Below are 21,691 nucleotides of genomic sequence, written 5' to 3' on the forward strand. Positions count from 1 at the left end.
CATAGAAGCATCCCACACATGAGTGTCTTATTACCTCACTATCTGCAACATGATGTCCGCATTTATAGTATTAGAAATAGTGCTGACTATAGGTTTCCCACTCTGTTTGATCCACGGTGCAAGAGTAAATTTGGCAAGATGTGTCCACCTCTGGACAGGGATGCTTGGATGCTTGAGTATCGAAACAAGCTTGTAAACCATCATAACAGTAGTTTTCCACAAGACACCAGTGAGGATACATAGTGTGTTTCACAGTTCTAGAATTGCAACCCCAGGAATGTCCCGTCGTCAGTGCAGAAATATTAGCAGCAGTTCAAGTGACAGAAGCAATTTCGGTGAGGTTTGGCACACATTTTTTACACCATTGCATGCACCAACAGAACAGAGTGGAAGACTGACACATAGTGAACTACTGGAGAAGAAGGTGCAGGAGTATATAGACCTCAATATCAATACCATAAGGTGGGGATTTTGCATTTTGGTCTTCAAAAATAGAAGAGTGGCCTGAGCTCGCCAGTCATGCCTTGGACGTTTTAGCCTGCCCGGCAGCTAGCATACTCTCAGAACGTGTGTTTTGTGCTTCTGTCCGTGTTATGAAGGATAAGCAAATCCAGCAGGCCCCTGACACCACCTAACTTTAATAAAGGTGAAGTTGTGAATGTCCAATGACTTTGCCAACCCAGTCCCAGACTGTGCAGACGAGGCGATGGTATAGTGCCAGGGGTCTGGGAACAAGAGGCCTATGCCTATCTGTCTTCTTGCTGTCTCTGATGAAGGGAGAAATGCTGGTTCAGGCCTACAGGGCTGGTCCCACACAGCCATGTTGATTTGTTGGACTATTTGTAGTCTGTGCCAATTGTTGCCACTTGTCCTTTTGCCAGACCTTAATTTTTCGAAATATGGAGACTCCGAGTAGGGTATCCAAATTGTGTCTTGTCTGTACAGGCAGGGATGTAGAAGTAACAGGCCTAATCCTGTCAGTCATGCACCCCTTGCTTTTTAAAAATTGGAATGTCAGGCCAAATCCTGTGTTTTCTATGGAGCATACCTCCTTGGTTTGCAACTATTCAATGGGGAAATGAGGGAGGGACAATTGATGCCACTGTACTGCTGTCCTACTGTCTGCTTGAATGTTTTTTAAATATCAAGACTCCAATATGGGTCTCAAAGTTGTCAAACATCATGGACAGCGTTCCGGGAGAATTTTCTAATTTCTTTATTCTATCAAGCAACATTTCGCCTTATATATGCATTTCATCCAGCATATACATATGACTCCCACAGCTGGGTTTAAATACAGTATGTCTATAGCGAAGCACCAATCAGGGAAACACCCACCCCCAGCATGAAAAACCAATCATCACATTGCCTCCCAATACAGCTTGTAAATAAACCATCATCTGTCAATCAGAGTGGTATAACTAATCAGACTGTGGTACAAATGGATAATATAATATAATCGCAGTTTGTGCCCTACCCTTTAAGTACAGTATAACAGGCAGATCAATCGCCGTATGTGAGGTCTTTCAGACATCCATGTTTAGGGTACGTGGGTGTAACACGGCCCGCACACTGATGTGATCTGTATGATTTCAGTGTGACACGTATCAGAGAAAACAAGTGTATTTGAAATAAAATTAAATTTTATACTCACCTGTCTCAAGCCCTGCTGTCTTCTTAGCTGTTGTCACCTGCTTCCAACCACCGCTCATTATGCTCATTGCATTTGCACTGCACCGAGGACCTGGAAGCAGTAGCATCACTAGGGACATCAGCGCTAGGGAAAGGTGAGTATCCAGCAGTGTGTGTGTGTGTGTGCAGTGACGTCAGGAGGTCAATGAGAATATCCAAGAAATTCTGATGACCTCCTGGCACCACCCACGCTACCATGGGTGTCACGACAGTGACTTCATAGGTTCATCAGAGTTTATTGTGAACTCTGATTAACCAGTGGTGTCACTGCCGTGCCCACACACACCACTGATGGCGCCCCTGTGGTGACCTGGGCTGACCTTATGAGGTCCAAGTCACCGCAGAGAAGCCCACAATACTGAGAGCATCCCTGCGGTGACCTGGGCTGACCTTATGAGGTCCAGGTCACCGCAGGCAAGCATAAATAGCAGAGTGTGTGTGTCTGCAGGGGCTGCTCTCACAATCAATGGGGAACATTCAGTTCTCCATTGAATGTGCCAGCAGTATGTGATAGACTTGGGCCCCCTAATTGGATTATTGCAAATCAAATTAGGGCTTTAACAGGGAAATAAATAAATTGGAAAAGAGGGCATCTTTTGCCTTTATTGAATAAAGGTTTGCTTTTGGGGAACATTGTGGGACCACACCATGGATTACGGGGAACCTTTTGAAATTTTTTATTCTTAAAAAACAAATAAATTGGTGAACAAGAGCTGGAGTTGCGTTTTGTCCTTCTAATAAACTTTTGTATTCTCCTTTCAACTACTGGATTAGTAATGGCGGTGTCTATTATACACCACCGATTTCTAATACCAGGGCTTGATGTCAGCTGGAGCTGGCATCAACCCTACAAATATTACCCCGTTTGCCACCGCACCAGGGCTATGGCAAGAGCCGGGTCCAGCACTAGAATTGGCAAATCTGATGGATGTGTAGATACTGCACTAACAATTTATGGATAAACGCCAATAATGTGTGGCTCTAACCAGCGCGGTGTTTTTTATATTTTTCTAAAGACATTTACAATTGCCAACATATAGTGTGTACACTGCACTAACAATTTTTTGAAGACCACCAATAATACGTGGCTAGAACCAGAGCAGTCTTTTTAATTTTTTCTAAAGGCAATTACAATTGTCAATATGCAGTGTTTACAGACTGCACTAACAATACCTATAAATGAGCTCGTCTGTGTAATTTGGAGCAGGCTGCAAGATCTATTTTGATGCCTCACTGCCTGGCAACTGTTTTTCACACACTACAAGAACGAAAATCCCTAATTCTATGATTTCATATGTCCATTTATGGCACAACAACAACTCTCCTTACAGTGCATATCCTTTTTCTAAACTATCACTGGCCGATCTAATGAAACTGCCTAGCTTTAAACCCCTAATCTCACTGTCTAGTAGCAGAACCTTCCCTGACGAACAACATTCAGATAATGGTTAATGGTTAATGGATAACTGTTAAAATTAATTTACCCTTAAAATTATAGACTGTTCATGACTTATAGACTGTTCAGAAAGGGATCAAATAATTATTTCCTTTACTGCACCAAAGGCAAACTTGACCCATTCTTACTAATGCACCCCCAGTCTAATTTGCTGAACCAGAAGTTCAGAAATACAGTACAGTACATGGACCTAAGGTGGGCTTTGCACACTACGACATCGCAGGTGCGATGTCGGTGGGGTCAAATTGAAAATGACGTACTTCCGGCATCGCATGCGACATCGTAGTGTGTAAGGGCTCGATGATACGATTAACGAGCGCAAAAGCGTCTTAATCGTATCATCGGTGCAGTGTCAGCGTAATCCATAATTACGCTGACGCGACAGTCCGATGTTGTTCCTCGCTCCTGTGGCAGCACACATCGCTGTGTGTGAAGCCGCAGGAGCGAGGAACATCTCCTACCGGCGTCACTGCGGCTTCCGTAGGATATGCGATAGGAAGGAGGTGGGCGGGATGTTTACATCCTGCTCATCTCCGCCCCTCCGCTCCTATTGGCCGCCTGCCGTGTGACGTCGCAGTGACGCCGCATGACCCGCCCCCTTAACAAAGAGGCGGGTCGCCGGCCAGAGCAACGGTCGCAGGGCAGGTGAGTCCATGTGAAGCTGCCGTAGCGATAATGTTCGCTACGCCAGCTATCACAAGGAGATCGCTGCTGCGACGGGGGCGGGGACTATCGCGCTCGGCATCGCAGCATCGGCCTGCGATGTCGCAGCGTGCAAGGTACCTATAAGGCTCATGGTAATTGCTCCTACATAATTGTACATCTCTAATTGCTGATGCACATCACTTTACTGCCACAGTTGTCAAAATATCTAGTGCATCGTGTCATACAATCATGACCAAAAGTGTTGGTACCCTTGATAATGTTCTAGAAAATGAAGTATTTCTCTCAGAAAATTTTTGCAATGACACAAGTTTTGTTATATACATGTTTATTTCCTTTGAGTGTATTGGAACACCATAAAACAAGACAGAGGAAAAATTAGATAGAGTTTACATAAAACTACAAAAATTAGCACAATTTTCGGCACCATCAACTTAATAATTGGTGGCATGCCCTTTTGAAAAATAACCACAATCAATTACTTCCTATATCCATAAATTAGTTTCTTAAACCTCTCAACTGAAACTTTGGACCGCTCTTTTTTTCCAAACTCCTCCAGGTCTCAAATATTTGAAGGCACCTTCTCCCAATTTTAAGATCTTTCTGAATGTGTTGAATGAAATTGAGATCTGGACTCATTGCAGCCACTTCAGAACTCTCGAGCGCTATGTTTCCATCCATTTTTGGAGACTTTTGAAGTATTTTTGGGGTCATTGTCCTGCTGGAAGACCCATGACCCAGGACACAAACCCAGCTTTCTGACACTGTGCAGTACATTGTGACCCAAAATCCTTCGGTAATCTTCAGTTCTCATGATGTCTTGAGAGTGCCAGGGTCAGCAAAATACCCCCAAAACATATCTGAGCCTCCATCATAATTGACAGTAGGTACTGTGTTCTTTTTTTTGTAGGCCTTCTTCTTTTTTCACTAAACAGTAGAGTGATGTGCTTCACCCAAAATGTAAAATACTTGTAGTAGGGGGCTGCAGTAAGAAGCAAAATGGGGACAATTGTCTTGCAAACAAATGTGGATAGGGAATAAATTATAAAAAAAACCCATGGGCTTCTACCTATATTTGATAACCAGTAGAGATGAGCAAACCCAAGGTTCGGTGTTGATAAAACACAGACTATTCAAAAAAAAGAGAGTTTGGGTATTTTACATATGCAAACCACTTGCATGAGCATTGTTGTGCTTGGGTACGGTCTGTACTCGCCCAGTGCGAGCCACTTGCAGTGTTTGAATGGCTCACACTTAGGGTAACAACGGCATGATCGGATGTAGTGTGCACAAACAAAAAAAGTGGAAAACTTTGCCCATCCACCCCTGGAAGTGTTCTGTTTATTGCTGGCTGCATGTGGTCGGATACCTAAATGGCCCAATTACTGGCTTCCATTGGGGTTCAAGTAAAGTCTGGGTCCCAAACTGAACTTTACCTAAAGTCTGACTGAACCCGCTAAACTAAATTTCCATGGTTCCGCTAATCTCTAATAACCAGCTCTGGAAAAGCAGATAATTACATGCTGCAACCCTCACCTGTCAGCTTTACCTTGGCTTTTTATCAAAAATGAAGGCAATCCCACACCATCTTTTTAATTATTTAAATAAATGTTTTTAAAAAATGGCATGGGCCCCAACCTATTTTTGATAATCAGCCAAGGTAAAGCAGACAACTGAGGGCTGGTATTATCAGGCTGGGAAAATCCATGGTTATTTGGCCTTTCACAGCAAGCCTGAAAATAGCAACCAGCAGGTGCCCCAGTAGTGGTGCATCCATTCAATAGATGCGCCAATTCTGACGCTTAGGCAAGCTCTTCCCGATTGTCCTGGTGTGGTGACAATCTGAGTAATACTTTTGGGGTTGATGTCAGCTGTGAATTGATAGCTGGTATCAATACTAGGGGTTAGAAATGAAGTAGTGTCTACCAGACACCCATGTGAATAAAGACTCCTCCACAATCTCTCATTCAGCAATTTATTAATTTAAAAGAAATCCTCACAGTTTTGTCATAATCCAATGATTTAATGTCACCCAATGCTCATTGATTCATATGGAGCTGCATTCTCAATACATAGCTCCATAAGAATGGGTGCCTTGGGGCATTAAACCATTGGATTAAGTCAGAGTATCAAGAATTTTTTTTTTAATTATTAAAATGGTGAATGAGGGAATGGGGTAGAATTTTTTTTCTCAATTGGATTATATTGGAACTTTGAGGATTTTTTTAAATTAACAATGTAGTGATCGAGACAGTGTGGGTGAATCCTCATTCAAATCAGCTTTGTTTTCTATGTGTTTTTTAACTGTATATTTAGACTCCTACCCATTACTAACTCCCGGGCTTGATGTAAGCTGTCACTTCACAGCTGAGAGCAACCCCAAAAGTATTAACATAATTTCCACCGTACCAGAACAATCGGGAAAAGCAGGGCTAAGCAGAACTGGAGCATCCAATGCATGTGCCAATATTGGGGCAGCTGTGGGCTACTATTTTTAGGCTGGAAAGAGTCAATTAGCCATAGGCATTCCCAGGATGATAATACCAACCTCCAGCAGTCTGCTTTATCTTGGATGGTTACAAAAAATCAGGAGGACTGTTTTTTTTTAATTATTTAAATAAATATTTAAAAAATGGTGTGAAATCTCTTCTATTTTTGAGTACCAGCCAAATTGAAAGTAACAATTCACAGTTTTCTGCTTTACCTGCTCTGGTTATCTAAAATAGGGCAAACCCAGTAATATTTGTATTCCCTATCCATATGTTTGCAGGCCAATTGTCCTGTTCTTGGCTCCTTTTTACTTCCCTTTGAAGCCCCCTAGCCCAACTACGACCATCACACAGCCATTTTACAACACCAAAATTTTGGCCCCATTGACATATATGGGATTTAGGTTAAACTGGTAAAGTTTGGGTTAAGTCTGAGTCCCGAGTTGAACTTTTATCTAAAGTCTGGCTGAACCAAGCAAAACAAACTTTTTTGGGTCCACTCATCCCTAATAATTTTGTCACAGCCACAAGTGTGCAATAACATGGAAAGTGGGAAGACTACTCTGGTGAAACAAACACCCCATCATCTAATCAAAAGGTTAATTTTCCTATTAAATATAGTCTTTAAAAATATTTTTTAAGCATCTGTCTTTATGTTAAACACTATTAAGGGCTTATTAATCAGGGTGTTCATAAAGGAATGGGGAAATGATGGGGATTCAGGCAGTTGGACCTGTCAGATTCCATTTAACATTTTTAGAACAGGAAATTAAAAAAGCCCCTATCTTTGTCTTTCTGTGAAAGATTGGTGGAAATAATGGTGGATGAGGGTGCACATCTTTTTAAGTGGCCAGACTTTTCCAATGCAAATTGCAAAGAAATTAGCATAAAAAACACAAAGTGTCTATGCCCCTTTATAATTAAATTAGCATGAAGCTACACAAATACTTTGTGGTAAATATACAAATATAAACTGAGAATCTACCTATTTTTCCGAGAGGTATTAATAAAAGCTATGGCTGGTTAGCAAGTCTTCTCCAGTTTGGCGGAGACCTGGCTAAACACAAAAAGCAGAAACAGGAAAGGGTGAGGGACCATCCAAAGTAAAGTTCACATTGTCATAAATTGATTGCTTTTTCATTTCTTGATCAAAAATGTTAATATGGGCCATGATTAGAGTTGATCAGACCCTCGGAAGTTAGATTTGGCAGCTTTAACCGGACTTAAAATAAAGTTTGATTTGGGACCCAGACTTGGTTTAAACCCCTATGGAAGTCACTAATTGGAAAGTTTGAGTCTCCGCCCACATGTAGCCAGCCATAAACAGAACAGTTCAAGGGGAGGAGGAGCATGGTTTTTCCCATTTTTTTTATGTTTCTACATACTACATTCGATCATGCTATTGTTACCTCATACCTCAAGTAACAGCCATTCAGATACTGCAAACAGCTCCCCCTGGACCGAGCACCGATCGTACCTGAGCACAGCGGTGCTTGTATTAGGGGTTTGTATACATAAAGCACCTGAACTCTGTTTTTTTGCAAAGTCTGTGCATGGTATGATCACTGAACACGAATCTCCGGGTTCACTCATCTCTAGCCATGATTCATTAAAGAGAACCTGTGATTCTATTTTTTTTTTTAACCACCCCAATGTGTTTTAAAGATCAAATACAAAAAAGTTCAGCTCACCCATATTTTATTTGTTTTTTCAAATAAAAATTTGTTTGTCATCTAATTTTTTATTACTGATTGGGTTAGTGATACTGGGTGTCTGATAGACTCCGTGACATCACCAACATCTGGGCTTGATGCCAGGTGACATTACACATCTAGTATCAACCCCATATATTACCCTGTTTGCCACCACACCAGGGCAATGGAATGAGTCCGGTAAAGTCCCGGGACTGTCGCATCTAATGGATGTGGAAATTCCGGCTGGTTGCAGGCTGATATTTTTAGGCTTGGGGGCTCCGAATGACGTGGGTCTCCCCACCCTGAAAATACCATCCAGCAGCTTTAAGGCTTTATCTTGGCTGGTATCAAAATTGTGAGGGACCACACACCTTTTTTAATTTATTTATTATTGTGCTGTACAATATAGACCCGCCCACTTGCAGCTGTGATTGGTTTCAGTCAGACAGTTGTCACTCAGTGTGGGAGCGTATCTGACTGTAACTAATCACAGTAGGGGGAGGAGTTAATATATAAGAGCCTAATGAACAGGCAGCTCGGGCAAATCAAAGAGCTGCTGCGGGAGCAGTGTGATAGCCATGGCGGGGATCAGTGAGCATGTAGCGCTTGCTCCTACCCCTTTGCTCCAGATTCTCTCCTCATAGACTTTATATGGGGACCAGCATTTGACCAGATACCCTGGACTGCATGTAACTCTCCTGCCATTTTTTGCGGTCTGCAAAAAAACGGAAGTCACAAAGATGACACATGGACCGTATACGGAACGGAATGGGACAGATGCGGTTGTCACACAGATGCCACACGGATGCATCCATGAAAAAACAGGACCATTTTTTGTGGACCACAAAAACGGAATGTTCGTGGGAATGAGTCATAAAAGTATTTATGAAGCTCTTTGATATAACCTTACAGGAACAGAGTAGATAGCCAAAGTATATTAGGAAAGTGTTATTTAGGAAGAGTTAGGAAAAAAGAAAGGGGATCAAATTAATGGTGCCATTTTACTGTTTTCGATATGCTTTAAAAGTCACCCCTTCTGAATTACCCACTTTTCATGGGCATACAGAGGCTTTTCTACTAGTTGTGGTATACAGTGAATCAATTTACTTTGAATTTAATTTTTGGTTTAATTGGGCGAAACATATGCAAAACATTTTTTATAGAAATGACCTACTCTTGTCAAATAAAGTTAAAGGGAACCTGTCATCACTTTTTTGGCGTATAAGCTGCGGCCACCACCACCGGACTTTTATATTCAGCATTCTAACATGCTGTATAAAAGAGCCCAGGCCGCTGTAAGAACATAAAAAACACTTTATAATACTTACCTAATGGTCGCGTGGTGGGCCTAATGGGCGTCTCCATTGTCTGGCGCCGGCGCCGCCTCTTTCGGCCATCTTTGTGCTCCTTCTTCTCTAGCCGCGGTGCATGATGGGTCGGACGTCAACCACACTCACAGGCATTCAGGTCCTGAGCAGGCGCACTTTGATCTGCCCTGAGCAGGGCAGATCAAAGTATTTTAGTGCACCTGCGTAGGATCAGCGAGTGTGTATGACCTAGACGCGTCATGCACAGAGGCTTCAGAAGAAGGATGAAGATGGCTGAAAAAGGCGGCGCTGGCACCGGAGAACGGAGACTCCCATTTGACCCACTGAGCGACCGTTAGGTAAGTATTATAAATAGTGATGAGCGAGCATGCTTGTAACTACTCGGTACTCGCACGAGTATCGCTGTACTCGGGCTGCTCGGCGGGGACCGAGTAATCTCGCGATACTCGTGCTGTACTCGTGGTCTTCATCCCTGCATGTTGGCGCTCTTTTGAGAGCCAGCCCTCATGCAGGGATTGGCTGGCAGACCACTGCAATGCCACAGCCCTGTTAGTTGTGGAATTGCAGTGATTGGCCGGCCTGCACAGCGTGACCGAGCCTTTATACCGGCCGGCGCGCTGTGCTCTGCTCACAGCTATCCAGACAGTCAGTGCAGGGATAGTGTTGCTGATTCAGGGAAAGCTTTGCGGCCCTTTATAGCTTTTTCAGTTGCAGGGCTGCAAACAGTGTGACCAAAAGTCCTTCTCAGGACTATTCTAGTTGTATACAGGCAGGCAGGGTATAGCCAGGTCGGAGAACAGTAGCAGAGTCCTTCTCAGGACTATTGTTGCTATATACAGGCAGGGTATAGCCAGGTCTGAATACAGGCTAGTGACCAGAAGAGTCCTTGTCAGGACTATTGTACCAGTATACAGGCAGGCAGGCAGGCAGGCAGGCAGGGTATATATAGCCATTCCTAGTGGTGACCGTATACCAGCCTTCATCATATCTGGGGCTGGTGTACACAGTCTAAAACAGTCCAGATAGTGTCTGACTTGTCTGTAATTGTCGCTCCCCAAAAAAACCTGTTAGGTTCTTAGTGCGTCCGTGCTTGGTTTTTAAAACCGCACATGTGTGCCTGTCGGTGGCAGCCTACAGGTGCACTTGTGTGCAATTTCCACAAACTTTGATATAACGCACAAGTAGTGAATACACATCAGCACAGCATTGCAAAATGCGCAAGGGCATTGGCAAGGAACAAGGAAGTGGACGTGATGGTGGTGCAGGCAGAGGCCGAGGTCGTGGGCAAGCTCTAATTTCGCCACAACAAAGGGCCACATCTAGTCGCTCGCACGTCCTGTCCCAAATTCTTGGGGACCGCAGCAGTACACCGCTCTTGAACCAAGACCAGTGTCAACAGGTTGTTAGTTGGATAGCAGATAATGCTTCCAGTCAGATTGGCACCACCACAAACACTCTGTCTTCCACACGGTCAAGTGTCAGTAGCCGTGATACTGCACCGCACATTTCTGAACCTGATCCTCCTTCCTACCACCAGGCTGAGTACACGTCCTCCTCGGACATTAATGATCCCACACTTGGACACTCGGAAGAGCTGTTCACGTTTCCATTCACACATTCTGGCCTCTCGCCAGCTCATATTGAAGTGGGTCATGAGGAGATCGTCTGTACAGATGGCCAAATATTTGAGCAGCCACGTTCTCACGAAGTTGGCAATGTGTCTCAACAAGTGGTGGACGATGATGAGACACAATTGTCAGGAAGTCAGGAGGAGGAGCAGGGTGCGGAAGAGGAAGACGACGTGGTGGATGATCCAGTAACTGACCCAACCTGGCAGGAGGATATGCAGAGCGAGGACAGCAGTGCACAGGGGGAGGGAGGCGTAGCATCCCAACAGGCAGTAAGAAGCAGGGTGGTGGCTCCAGGCAGAAGTCAGGCAACCGTTCCCCGGAACAACACGACGACACAAGGTGCCTGTACAAATGTTAGGTCTTCCCGAGTCTGGCAGTTTTTTAAGTTGGCTCCAGATGATTCTAAAAAGGCCATTTGCAACACTTGCCGTGCCAGCATCAGCAGGGGTACCAAAACTAGCAGCCTGACCACCACCAGCATGATCAGGCACATGTCAGCCAAGCACCCGACTTTGTGGGAAGTACAACAGAGTCGAGGAGCAGTGCTTGCTGATGTCACTGCTACGTCTTCGCTGGTTGTGCATGCGAGCCAATCCCCTGTCCATGCTGCCTGCGAACAAGCCTCCTCCACTCCTGCACCTGCAGTTGCCTACGCAGAAAGAACACCATCATCAAGCACGTCCTTGTCCCAGCGCAGCGTTCAGTTATCCATTCAGCAAACCTTTGAACGCAGGCGCAAATACACTGCCAACACCCCACATGCCACAGTTCTAAATGCTAACATTTCGCGACTGCTTGCGCTGGAAATGTTGCCTTTTAGGCTGGTGGAGACAGAAGCATTCCGCGACCTGATGGCGGCAGCTGTCCCACGTTACTCGGTCCCCAGCCGCCACTATTTCTCCCGGTGTGCCGTCCCCGCGTTGCATAACCACGTGTCACAAAACATCACACGTGCCCTGAACAACGCTGTTTCACCCAAGGTCCACCTAACCACAGACACGTGGACAAGTGCTTGTGGGCAAGGCCGCTACATCTCGTTGACGGCACACTGGGTTATTATTGTGGAAGCTGGGACCCAGTCTGAGCGAGGGATGGAACACGTCCTTCCCACACCAAGGTTTGCAGGCCCTATCTCAGTCAGTGTTTCACCCACACTCTACAGCTCAGGAATGTCATGCTCTTCAGCCTCCTCCTCCTCCTGCGCATCCTCATCCACTGTACCCTCCACACCAGTCCCAAGCTGGAAGCACTGCAGCACTGCCTCGGCGAAGCGGCAACAGGCTGTGCTGAAGCTAATCTGCATCGGTGACAAACCCCACAATGCAGAAGAGGTGTGGACAGCTCTGAAACAGCAGGCAGATCACTGGCTCACACCTCTGAACCTAAAGCCAGGAAAGGTCGTGTGTGACAATGGCCGGAACCTGGTGGCGGCTTTGAGGCGAGGCCAGCTGACACATGTTCCATGCGTGGCCCATGTGCTCAACCTCGTGGTTCAGCGGTTTATAAAGTCATACCCAGAGCTGTCTGATCTGCTGGTAAAAGTTCGCCGCCTGTCTGCACATTTTCGAAAGTCACCTACTGCTTCAGCCGGCCTTGCCGGCTTTCAGCGCCGTTTGCATCTTCCGGCTCACAGACTGGTGTGTGATGTCCCCACGCGTTGGAATTCAACTCTGCACATGTTGGTCAGGATATGTGAGCAGAAGAGGGCAGTTGTTGAGTACCTGCATCACCTAAGCCGTCGGGAAATGGGTCAAACTCCACACATAACACCTGAGGAGTGGAGATGGATGTCAGACCTATGTACCATCCTCCAAAACTTTGAGGACTCCACCAAGATGGTGAGTGGTGATGACGCCATTATTAGCGTCACCATACTGCTACTCTGCCTTCTAAAACGGTCTCTGCTGAAAAACAAACATGATGCATTGCAGGCGGAGCGCGATGAGTTGCAGCAAGAAACAGTAGTGGGTGTGGGTGATAACACACAGCCCAGCCTCGTCTCATCACAACGTGCAGTGGAGGACTATGACGAGGAGGAGGATGAAGACATGGAGCAACTCTCCGGCCAAATTGAGGATATGACATGCACACCAGTCATATCCTCGGTTCAGCGTGGCTGGCCAGAGGACAGGGTAGATGAGGAGGAGGAGGAGGAGGAGGAGGAGGACAGCATGTTCAGTCATCTTGTTGGTCAGGCTACTGAAGTCCTGGCTGTTAAGAGTCTGGCGCACATGGCTGACTTTATGGTAAGCTGCCTGTCTCGTGACCCTCGCGTTAAGAACATCTTGGCCGACAATCATTACTGGTTGTTAACACTGTTAGACCCACGCTACAAGGAGAACTTTTTGTCTCTTATTCCCGTGGAGGAGAGGTCAACCAAAATGCAGCAGTTCCGGAAGGCCATAGTCACGGAAGTAGGCAAAGCATTCCCCTCACAAAACGCTAGCGGCATAGGTCAGGATTCAGTGGACAACCGAGGCGTACAGCCGAGAGAGACACAAGTCCAATCCGCCAGAGGTAGGGGAACAGTCTTTAAGATGTGGGACAGTTTTCTCAGCCCCTCACGTACCACAGCCCCTGAGGTGCAGGGTAGTGCCACAAGAAATCCTAAGTTTGCCCAGATGCTGAAGGAGTACCTTGCAGATCGAACAACTGTACTCCGACATTCCTCTGTGCCTTACAATTATTGGGTATCCAAGCTGGACACGTGGCATGAATTGGCTCTCTACGCCTTGGAAGTCCTGGCCTGCCCTGCCGCTAGCGTTTTGTCAGAGCGTGTTTTTAGTGCCGCAGGTGGAATCATTACAGATAAACGCACCCGCCTGTCAACTGAAAATGCTGACAGGCTGACTCTGATCAAGATGAACAAGGGTTGGATTGGGCCAGACTTCACCACACCACCAGCAAATGAGAGCGGAATTTAAAGTTTGCCATGTACCTCCACTCAACCATGGGTACACACTTCTGGACTTTGGATAATCGCTGGACTGCTCCTCCTTCTCCTCATGTGCCACCATGATGACCGTTACAAATTGCAATACTTAGGCCTTTGTTTCAGGTATACCCCCAGTGGTAAATTTTTTCGCCCATTCTTTGCAGAATGGACATTACAACGACAGGAGACCCGCTCCTTTGCAATGGGAACAATGTTTTGAGGCCCTCATGCACGTCTCTACCCAGGGACAACGTGGAGCCTCCCAATTTTTGGCTGCCCTGCCTAAGGGCTATACTATAATACACCCACTTCCTGACAATGGACACTTAATGTTTTGAGGCCCTCATGCACGTCTCTACCCAGGGACAACGTGGAGCCTCACAATTTTTGGCTGCCCTGCCTAAGGGCTATACTATAATACACCCACTTCCTGACAATGGACACTTAATGTTTTGAGGCCCTCATGCACGTCTCTACCCAGGGACAACGTGGAGCCTCCCAATTTTTGGCTGCCCTGCCTAAGGGCTATACTATAATACACCCACTTCCTGACAATGGACACTTATTGTTTTGAGGCCCTCATGCACGTCTCTACCCAGGGACAACGTGGAGCCTCCCAATTTTTGGCTGCCCTGCCTAAGGGCTATACTATAATACACCCACTTCCTGACAATGGACACTTAATGTTTTGAGGCCCTCATGCACGTCTCTACCCAGGGACAACGTGGAGCCTCCCAATTTTTGGCTGCCCTGCCAAAGGGCTATACTATAATACACCCACTTCCTTACAATGGGCACTTCAAGTTTACAGGCCCTCATGCACGTCTCTATCCAGGGAAAATGTGGAGCCTCTCAATTTTTGGCTGCCCTGCCAAAGGGCTATACTATAATACACCCACTTCCTTACAATGGGCACTTCAAGTTTACAGGCCCTCATGCACGTCTCTATCCAGGGACAATGTGGAGCCTCTCAATTTTTGGCTGCCCTGCCAAAGGGCTATACTACAATAGACCCACTTCCTTACAATGGGCACTTCAAGTTTACAGGCCCTCATGCACGTCTCTACCCAGGGACAACGTGGAGCCTCCCAATTTTTGGCTGCCCTGCCAAAGGGCTATACTATAATACACCCACTTCCTTACAATGGGCACTTCAAGTTTACAGGCCCTCATGCACGTCTCTATCCAGGGACAATGTGGAGCCTCTCAATTTTTGGCTGCCCTGCCAAAGGGCTATACTACAATAGACCCACTTCCTTACAATGGGCACTTCAAGTTTACAGGCCCTCATGCACGTCTCTACCCAGGGACAACGTGGAGCCTCCCAATTTTTGGCTGCCCTGCCAAAGGGCTATACTATAATACACCCACTTCCTTACAATGGGCACTTCAAGTTTACAGGCCCTCATGCACGTCTCTATCCAGGGACAATGTGGAGCCTCTCAATTTTTGGCTGCCCTGCCAAAGGGCTATACTACAATAGACCCACTTCCTTACAATGGGCACTTCAAGTTTACAGGCCCTCATGCACGTCTCTACCCAGGGACAACGTGGAGCCTCCCAATTTTTGGCTGCCCTGCCAAAGGGCTATACTATAATACACCCACTTTTTTACAATGGGCACTTCAAGTTTACAGGCCCTCATGCACGTCTCTATCCAGGGACAATGTGGAGCCTCTCAATTTTTGGCTGCCCTGCCAAAGGGCTATACTATAATACACCCACTTCCTTACAATGGGCACTTCAGGTTTACAGGCCCTCATGCACGTCTCTATGCAGGGGCATTGGTGAACCTCACAATTTTGGACTGCCCTGGCAAAGGAAAATACTACAAAGACTCACTTCCTCAAAATGGGCACATTAGACTCAAGAGGCCTTCATGTACGTCTCTTCTCAGGGACATCGGAGTGCCACACAATGTTTTCACGTAAAATCTTTCATGTATTAATCTCAAAAAGTAACATACACCAGCTCTATCTCACTATTGGGTATGTGCCCTTAACATTTCTGCCATGAAAAATCATTTTGGGGTCATTTTGGAAGGTTTTCTGGTGAGTCCGTAAAAATGGCGTGAAACGCGGACAAAATTGTTCACAGCTGTGACTTTTGAGTGATAAATGCTTCAAGGGGTCTTCCCCATGCTGTTGCCATGTCATTTGAGCACTCTTCTGAGACTTTTGTGACATTTTTAGGTTTCTCCATGCTGCCGGGGGGTCATTTCACAAAAATACTCGGGTCTCCCATAGGATAACATTGGGCTCGTTGCTCGGCCCGAGTACACGAGTATCTTGGGATGCTCGGCCCGAGCTTCGAGCACCCGAGCTTTTTAGTACTCGCTCATCACTAATTATAAAGTGTTTTTTATGTTCTCACAGCGGCCTGGGCTCTTATATACAACATGTTAGAATGCTGTATATAAGAGCCCAGTGGTGGTGGCCACAGCTTATAAGGCACAAAAGTGGTGACAGCTTCCCTTTAATTATGCATGATATGGTTGGAGAATCAAGATTATTTTTATTCCTTTTTTAGGTCAGTTACGGCGCAAGAGACTCCATACTCAGTGATAGAAGATTGTATCCACATTTCTTTCGAACAGTCCAGGATAATGAGATGCAATTTGTAGCTTTGGTGAAGTTGTTGATGTATTTTAATTGGAACTTTGTTATTATTTTTGCTACAAATGATGATATTGGAGAACGGGAGCTTCGTGGTCTTAGCTCAGAGTTGACAAAATCTGGAATATGTATTGAAAAAATATTTTTTCTCACACAAATAGAAATCTTACATTCATCTGTCATTAATAAGTTAAAATCGGAAGTTATTCTACTTTGCGGCACAAGTAGTGGCCTGGTTCAGAGTCATCTAGCTCGTTTAGCACACATTACCAAAAACAAAACTTTTATCTTTACGACATCTTGGTCACAAAACGCTGTCTCTTTGTATGCACATTGGATTAATTGTAGCCTAATATTTAGCCCTTTTAAGTACAGGGTCAATGGATTACAGGAAATGGTTTTAAGCTTTCATCCATCTACACACCCACATGACCCAATTCTAGAAGATCTTTGGATAACTTCATTTCATTGTGTTTCAAGAAATGTTTTTAAGAATTATATTTTTAACCATACTATTTCTATTACCCTTCACAATTGCACTGGTGAGGAACATTTTACAAACCGCAGCAATTATTTTGAGGATGGAGTGCCCTACCGAGTGTACACAGCTGTACAGATGATGGCTCAAGCCCTGGATGACATGTATAAGACATTACGAATGAGTGGAATAAGCAAGGAAGAAACAGAGTTTAACGTATACAGAAGAAAAGTAAGGAAATAGTAGTTCACAAAAAAAATAATAATTTGACAAAAATGACACAAAAATATTTACTGATATGTTACACACATGCATTCTACTTCTAGTACTACATTCAGTAATAGAGAATAAACTCTAGTAAGACGCATAATGATAACCGAATTATTTCAAATTGCCACAGAAATATGACTTAGAATAAGGTCTATGTTGTATTTATTTGTCCTTTTTACTCTTCCTTTGATTCTTACAAAGTTAAAGACATTTTTAAGTTAAAATGTGTCTTGGTCTTGTTTTCTTAATTCAGTTTCTTTGGTGATGATTTTCTTGTCATATTGTTAAACAAATGGGTATTAATGTGGTTAATTTAGTTGGAATGAAAATAAATGTTTGCAATTGACTGGACTTTTCTGAAGATCAGCTTTCATTCTCATGTGAGAGTTTTTATCTTGCATAGTGTACAGCTTATTTTCCTGGAGCTTGGACACAATAGACTACCTGTGTGTGTGCAGTGGCTCCAGGATGGTAAGTTAACACCTAAAATGTCATCCACTTCTCTAACAACATTTGGTTTTTAAACATTAGTTAGTTGCTCATTAGTGATTCATTACCATGCTCTGATGCTCGATACTCATAACGAGCAATTACATTCTCGGATGGGTGTGACTTGAGTACCCAATTATAATGGAAGTCAATAAGAGACTCAAGAATTTTTCAGGGAAATCTTCTAAAAAAGATGCTCGAGTTCCCCATTAGTCTTCAGCCACGCCCATAGTGTTTGAGTTCAGTTCGGTTCGTCGAACGGCGGCTCAGTTCGGCGAACATTCGACGAACACCTTCGAACCCCATTGAAAACAATGAGAGGCAAGCACAAACACATAAACACATAGAAAACACCTTCTAAGGTGTCCAAAAGGTGACAAACAACTCACAAGACACCACAAACACATGGAAAAGTGACAAGTACATATACTCATGCGAAAACAAAGGAGCTGGAGTAGTAAAAGGAGGAGGACACACAGATAAAGGCATGTCATGCCCTTCTAAAATCATGTAAAACACAGCAAGGGGACTCCAACCAGAGTCTCCCATTTTTCAAAAAATTGGGCCACAGACACCACTTAAGTGGCATCACTTGTCCCCCAGTTGCAAACTTGACTTGTTGATTTGCATGAAGCACATTCAAAAATTCACAAGCATTTACTCTCCCCATGATGACACAGGAGTAGCAAAGTATTTGCTGATCCATGACTTGTTCATCTTGGAACAGTTATAAAAAAAACAGCAAGGGGACTCCAAGCAGAGTCTCCCTTTTTTCCAAAAATTGAGCCACAGACACCAGTTCACTGGCATCACTTGTCCCCCAGTTGCAAACTTAATATGTTGATTTGCATCAAGCACATTCAAAAATACGCCAGCCTTTACTGTCCCCATGATGACACAGGGGTAGCAAAGTCCTTGCTGAACCATGACTTGTTCATCTTGGAACATTTTTAAAAAAACAGCAAAGGGACTCCAAGCAAAGTCTCCCTTTTTTCCAAAAATTAGGCCACACACACCACTTCAGTGGCATCACTTGTCCCCCATTTGCAAACTTGACATGTTGATTTGCATCAAGCACATTCAAAAATACGCCCGCCTTTACTGTCACTATAATGACACAGGGATAGCAAAGTCCTTGCTGAACCATTATGACGCCCTGGCCAGGCCAGGTAATCACAAATAGGGCCCTGCATTACACCTGTCCCTCATAGGTAACATACAGCCAAACACATAAACCCTAGTTGCTCCCCTCATAGCTTGATGGACACACCAGGGGGTGGAACCAGGTGGTTGGAAGATGCCCACCCAGGAGTTCAGAGAGCCTGGGTTGGGAAAGTAAGCCAAATACGGTTGAGAGTTCAAGTTGGAGAGGTGTGTGGGCTGGAGTTGTGTGCACCTCCAGCAGAGGAGAGAAATCCCAATTTGAGCAGGTGCCAGGGTAGGAGCCCTGGTACCTTTGGCTAGGAGGCAGACAGAGGCCTCTGCCTACAGGAGCCAGGAAGACAGCTTGGTGGAACCGAGGTGGACTGGGACAGGGTTGTAGCCTGTCGGTACCGACCCGGGGAACTGACTCGGAAACCGGAGCACAAAGGGGGGTATTCAGACCCTGAAGCTAGGTCCAGAAGCTACTGGGGGCTAGCTAATTAACTGATTACAGTCAGGACTAGAGGTCCTGTCCCATCCAAAGTCCTGACTGAAGGCAACAGCTCAACAAGGGGGATAGAAAGCCACCTCCATGGCTCAGAGATCCCACTGGCCCGTGTCTGTGGGCAAAGGGCTCCTCAGGGAACCACAAGCCGGGAGCAGACTCCTGAAGTTGCAAGCGCAGGTAGTCCACCATCAGAAACAGGTGCGGGAGAAAGACAGAGACTACCAGCCGGGTGGGGGACCAGACTGCAGCCGGCTGCGGGCACCGACCACCGTCACCTTGGTTTACAAGAGACTCGTGTGTTTACTAGAGATGAGTGAGCCTCTAGAGGCTCAAGTTCGGTTCGGTTCGTCGAACGGAGGCCACATTCGAGTTTGGTTCGGCGAACGGCTCGACGAACCTCTCGAGCCCCATTGAAACCAATGGCAGGCAAACACAAACACATAAAAACACATTGTAAATGTACACATACAGTTAATAAACATTTCCATAACACTTACCTGTCCCCGAGACGCATCCTGCACTCTGTCTCCTGTCGCTTTTCCTTCCGATAATCGCTGCATCCTCCCAGTAACCAGCACTGATAATAGGACCTTCCGTGATGTCATAAAAGCATGTGACCAGTCACGTGTCTATTATCTCATTGGCTATAGACTGGTCACATGGCTAGATGTCATTACTAGGTCCTGTCAGTGCATCTCTCCGGTACGCGGTGGTCGTTTGTGCATCCCCGTGTACCGGCGAGATGCTCTGGCACATGGTTGGCTCCCTGTTCTGCTACCCCATTCCGTTATTCACCAGCTGTCACAGCCGGTGAATAACGGAGATAACCGTTGCTATAGCAACCCACCTGTCAGCGGTGACGTCACCGCTTGCAGCACGCAGCTTCTGATCACCCACAAAGCAGCAGCGTCTTCCTCCAATGCTGTGCTGTCTGATGTAGCAGAGCTGCATGGGTTGATTCTCCTTCAACCCATGCAGCACTGCTACATCAGACAGCACAGCATGGGAGGAAGAACGCTGCTGCTCCGTGCAGTCTATTCACTGAGTTAACGTCTTTCTCCCATGCAGTGCTGTCTGATGTAGCAGAGATGCATGGGTTGAAGAAGAAAGAAGAGAGAAGAGCAGAATCGTGGAGGGCTGACGGAATAATAAACATGGAGTCTCTAAGTGTGTCTGTGTATTTATTTGTATTAAAGTATTTTTTCTCTGTGTGGTCTTTTTTTAACCCTTTATTGGAGATTCTTAACGGCCGGGTCAAACTTGCCTGACATTAAGAATCTCTGGCTTAATACTAGCTAGTAAAACAAAGCTAGTATTAACCCATTATTACCCAGCAAGCCACCGTCACCAGGGCAGCTGGAAGAGTTGGATACAGCGCCAGAGGATGGCGCTTCTATGCCTGCCGTACCTGGCTAGCATACAAAAATATGGTGAAGCCCACGTCATTTTTTGGGTGGGCAAAAAACTCCTGCATACAGTCCTGGATGAAGTATGCTGAGCCTTATAGTTCTGCAGCTGCTGTCTGCTCTCCTGCATACACTAGTGAATGGATCATGCTGAGCCTTGTCGTTCTGCAGCTGCTGTCTGCTCTCCTCCATACAGACAGACAGCAGCTGCAGAACTACAAGGCTCAGCATACTCCATCCAGGACTGTATGCAGGAGTTTTTTGCCCACTCAAAAAATTACGTGGGCTTCACCATGTTTTTGTATGCTAGCCAGGTACAGCAGGCAGCTATGGGCTGCCCCCAACCCCCAGCTGCCTATTTGTTCCCGGCTGGGAACCAAAAATAAAGGGAAGCCCTTTTTTTAATTATTTCATGAATTTCATGAAATAATTAAAAAAAAAAAAATGATGTGGGCTTTGCACAATTTTTGTGCCAAGCCAGGTACAATTAGGCAGCTGGGGATTGGAATCCTTAGCGCAGGGTGCCCAAGCTTTCTGGGCACCCCTGCTGCGAATTGCTGTCCGCAGCCGCTTCAGAAAATGGCACTTTCATAGAAGCGCCATCTTCTGGCGCTGTATCCAACTCTTACAGCTGCCCTGGTGACGGGTGGATCACTGGGTAATAATGGGGTTATGGCTAGCTGTATATTATCAACTGGCCATAAGCCCGAAATTCATGGTGTCATGCCAATAATAGACATGGCCACCATGAATTTCTAGTACAGATAAAAAAAAAAACCACAACACACAGAAAAATATTTTTATTACAAATAAAACACACCACAATTAGTGACTCCATCTTTATTAAAAAAAGAACCTCCCTCCGCAGTAATCCTGGGTCAAGGGTCCAGCGCC

General features: G+C 45.4%; 1 protein-coding gene across 1 annotated transcript in view; it reads left to right on the plus strand.

Annotated features, from left to right (window-relative positions):
• The window catches only part of LOC142243005 (vomeronasal type-2 receptor 26-like), a 175,116-nt gene that overhangs the window by 58,241 nt on the left and 95,184 nt on the right, over positions 1-21,691 (plus strand). Inside the window, exon 3 of the mRNA XM_075314884.1 lies at positions 16,418-17,212. Within this exon, the coding sequence (XP_075170999.1) occupies positions 16,418-17,212 (795 nt within the window). The remainder of the gene's footprint in view (positions 1-16,417; positions 17,213-21,691) is intronic.

Source organism: Anomaloglossus baeobatrachus, chromosome 1 (genome assembly GCF_048569485.1).
Source record: "Anomaloglossus baeobatrachus isolate aAnoBae1 chromosome 1, aAnoBae1.hap1, whole genome shotgun sequence".
NCBI classification, from domain to species: domain Eukaryota; kingdom Metazoa; phylum Chordata; class Amphibia; order Anura; family Aromobatidae; genus Anomaloglossus; species Anomaloglossus baeobatrachus.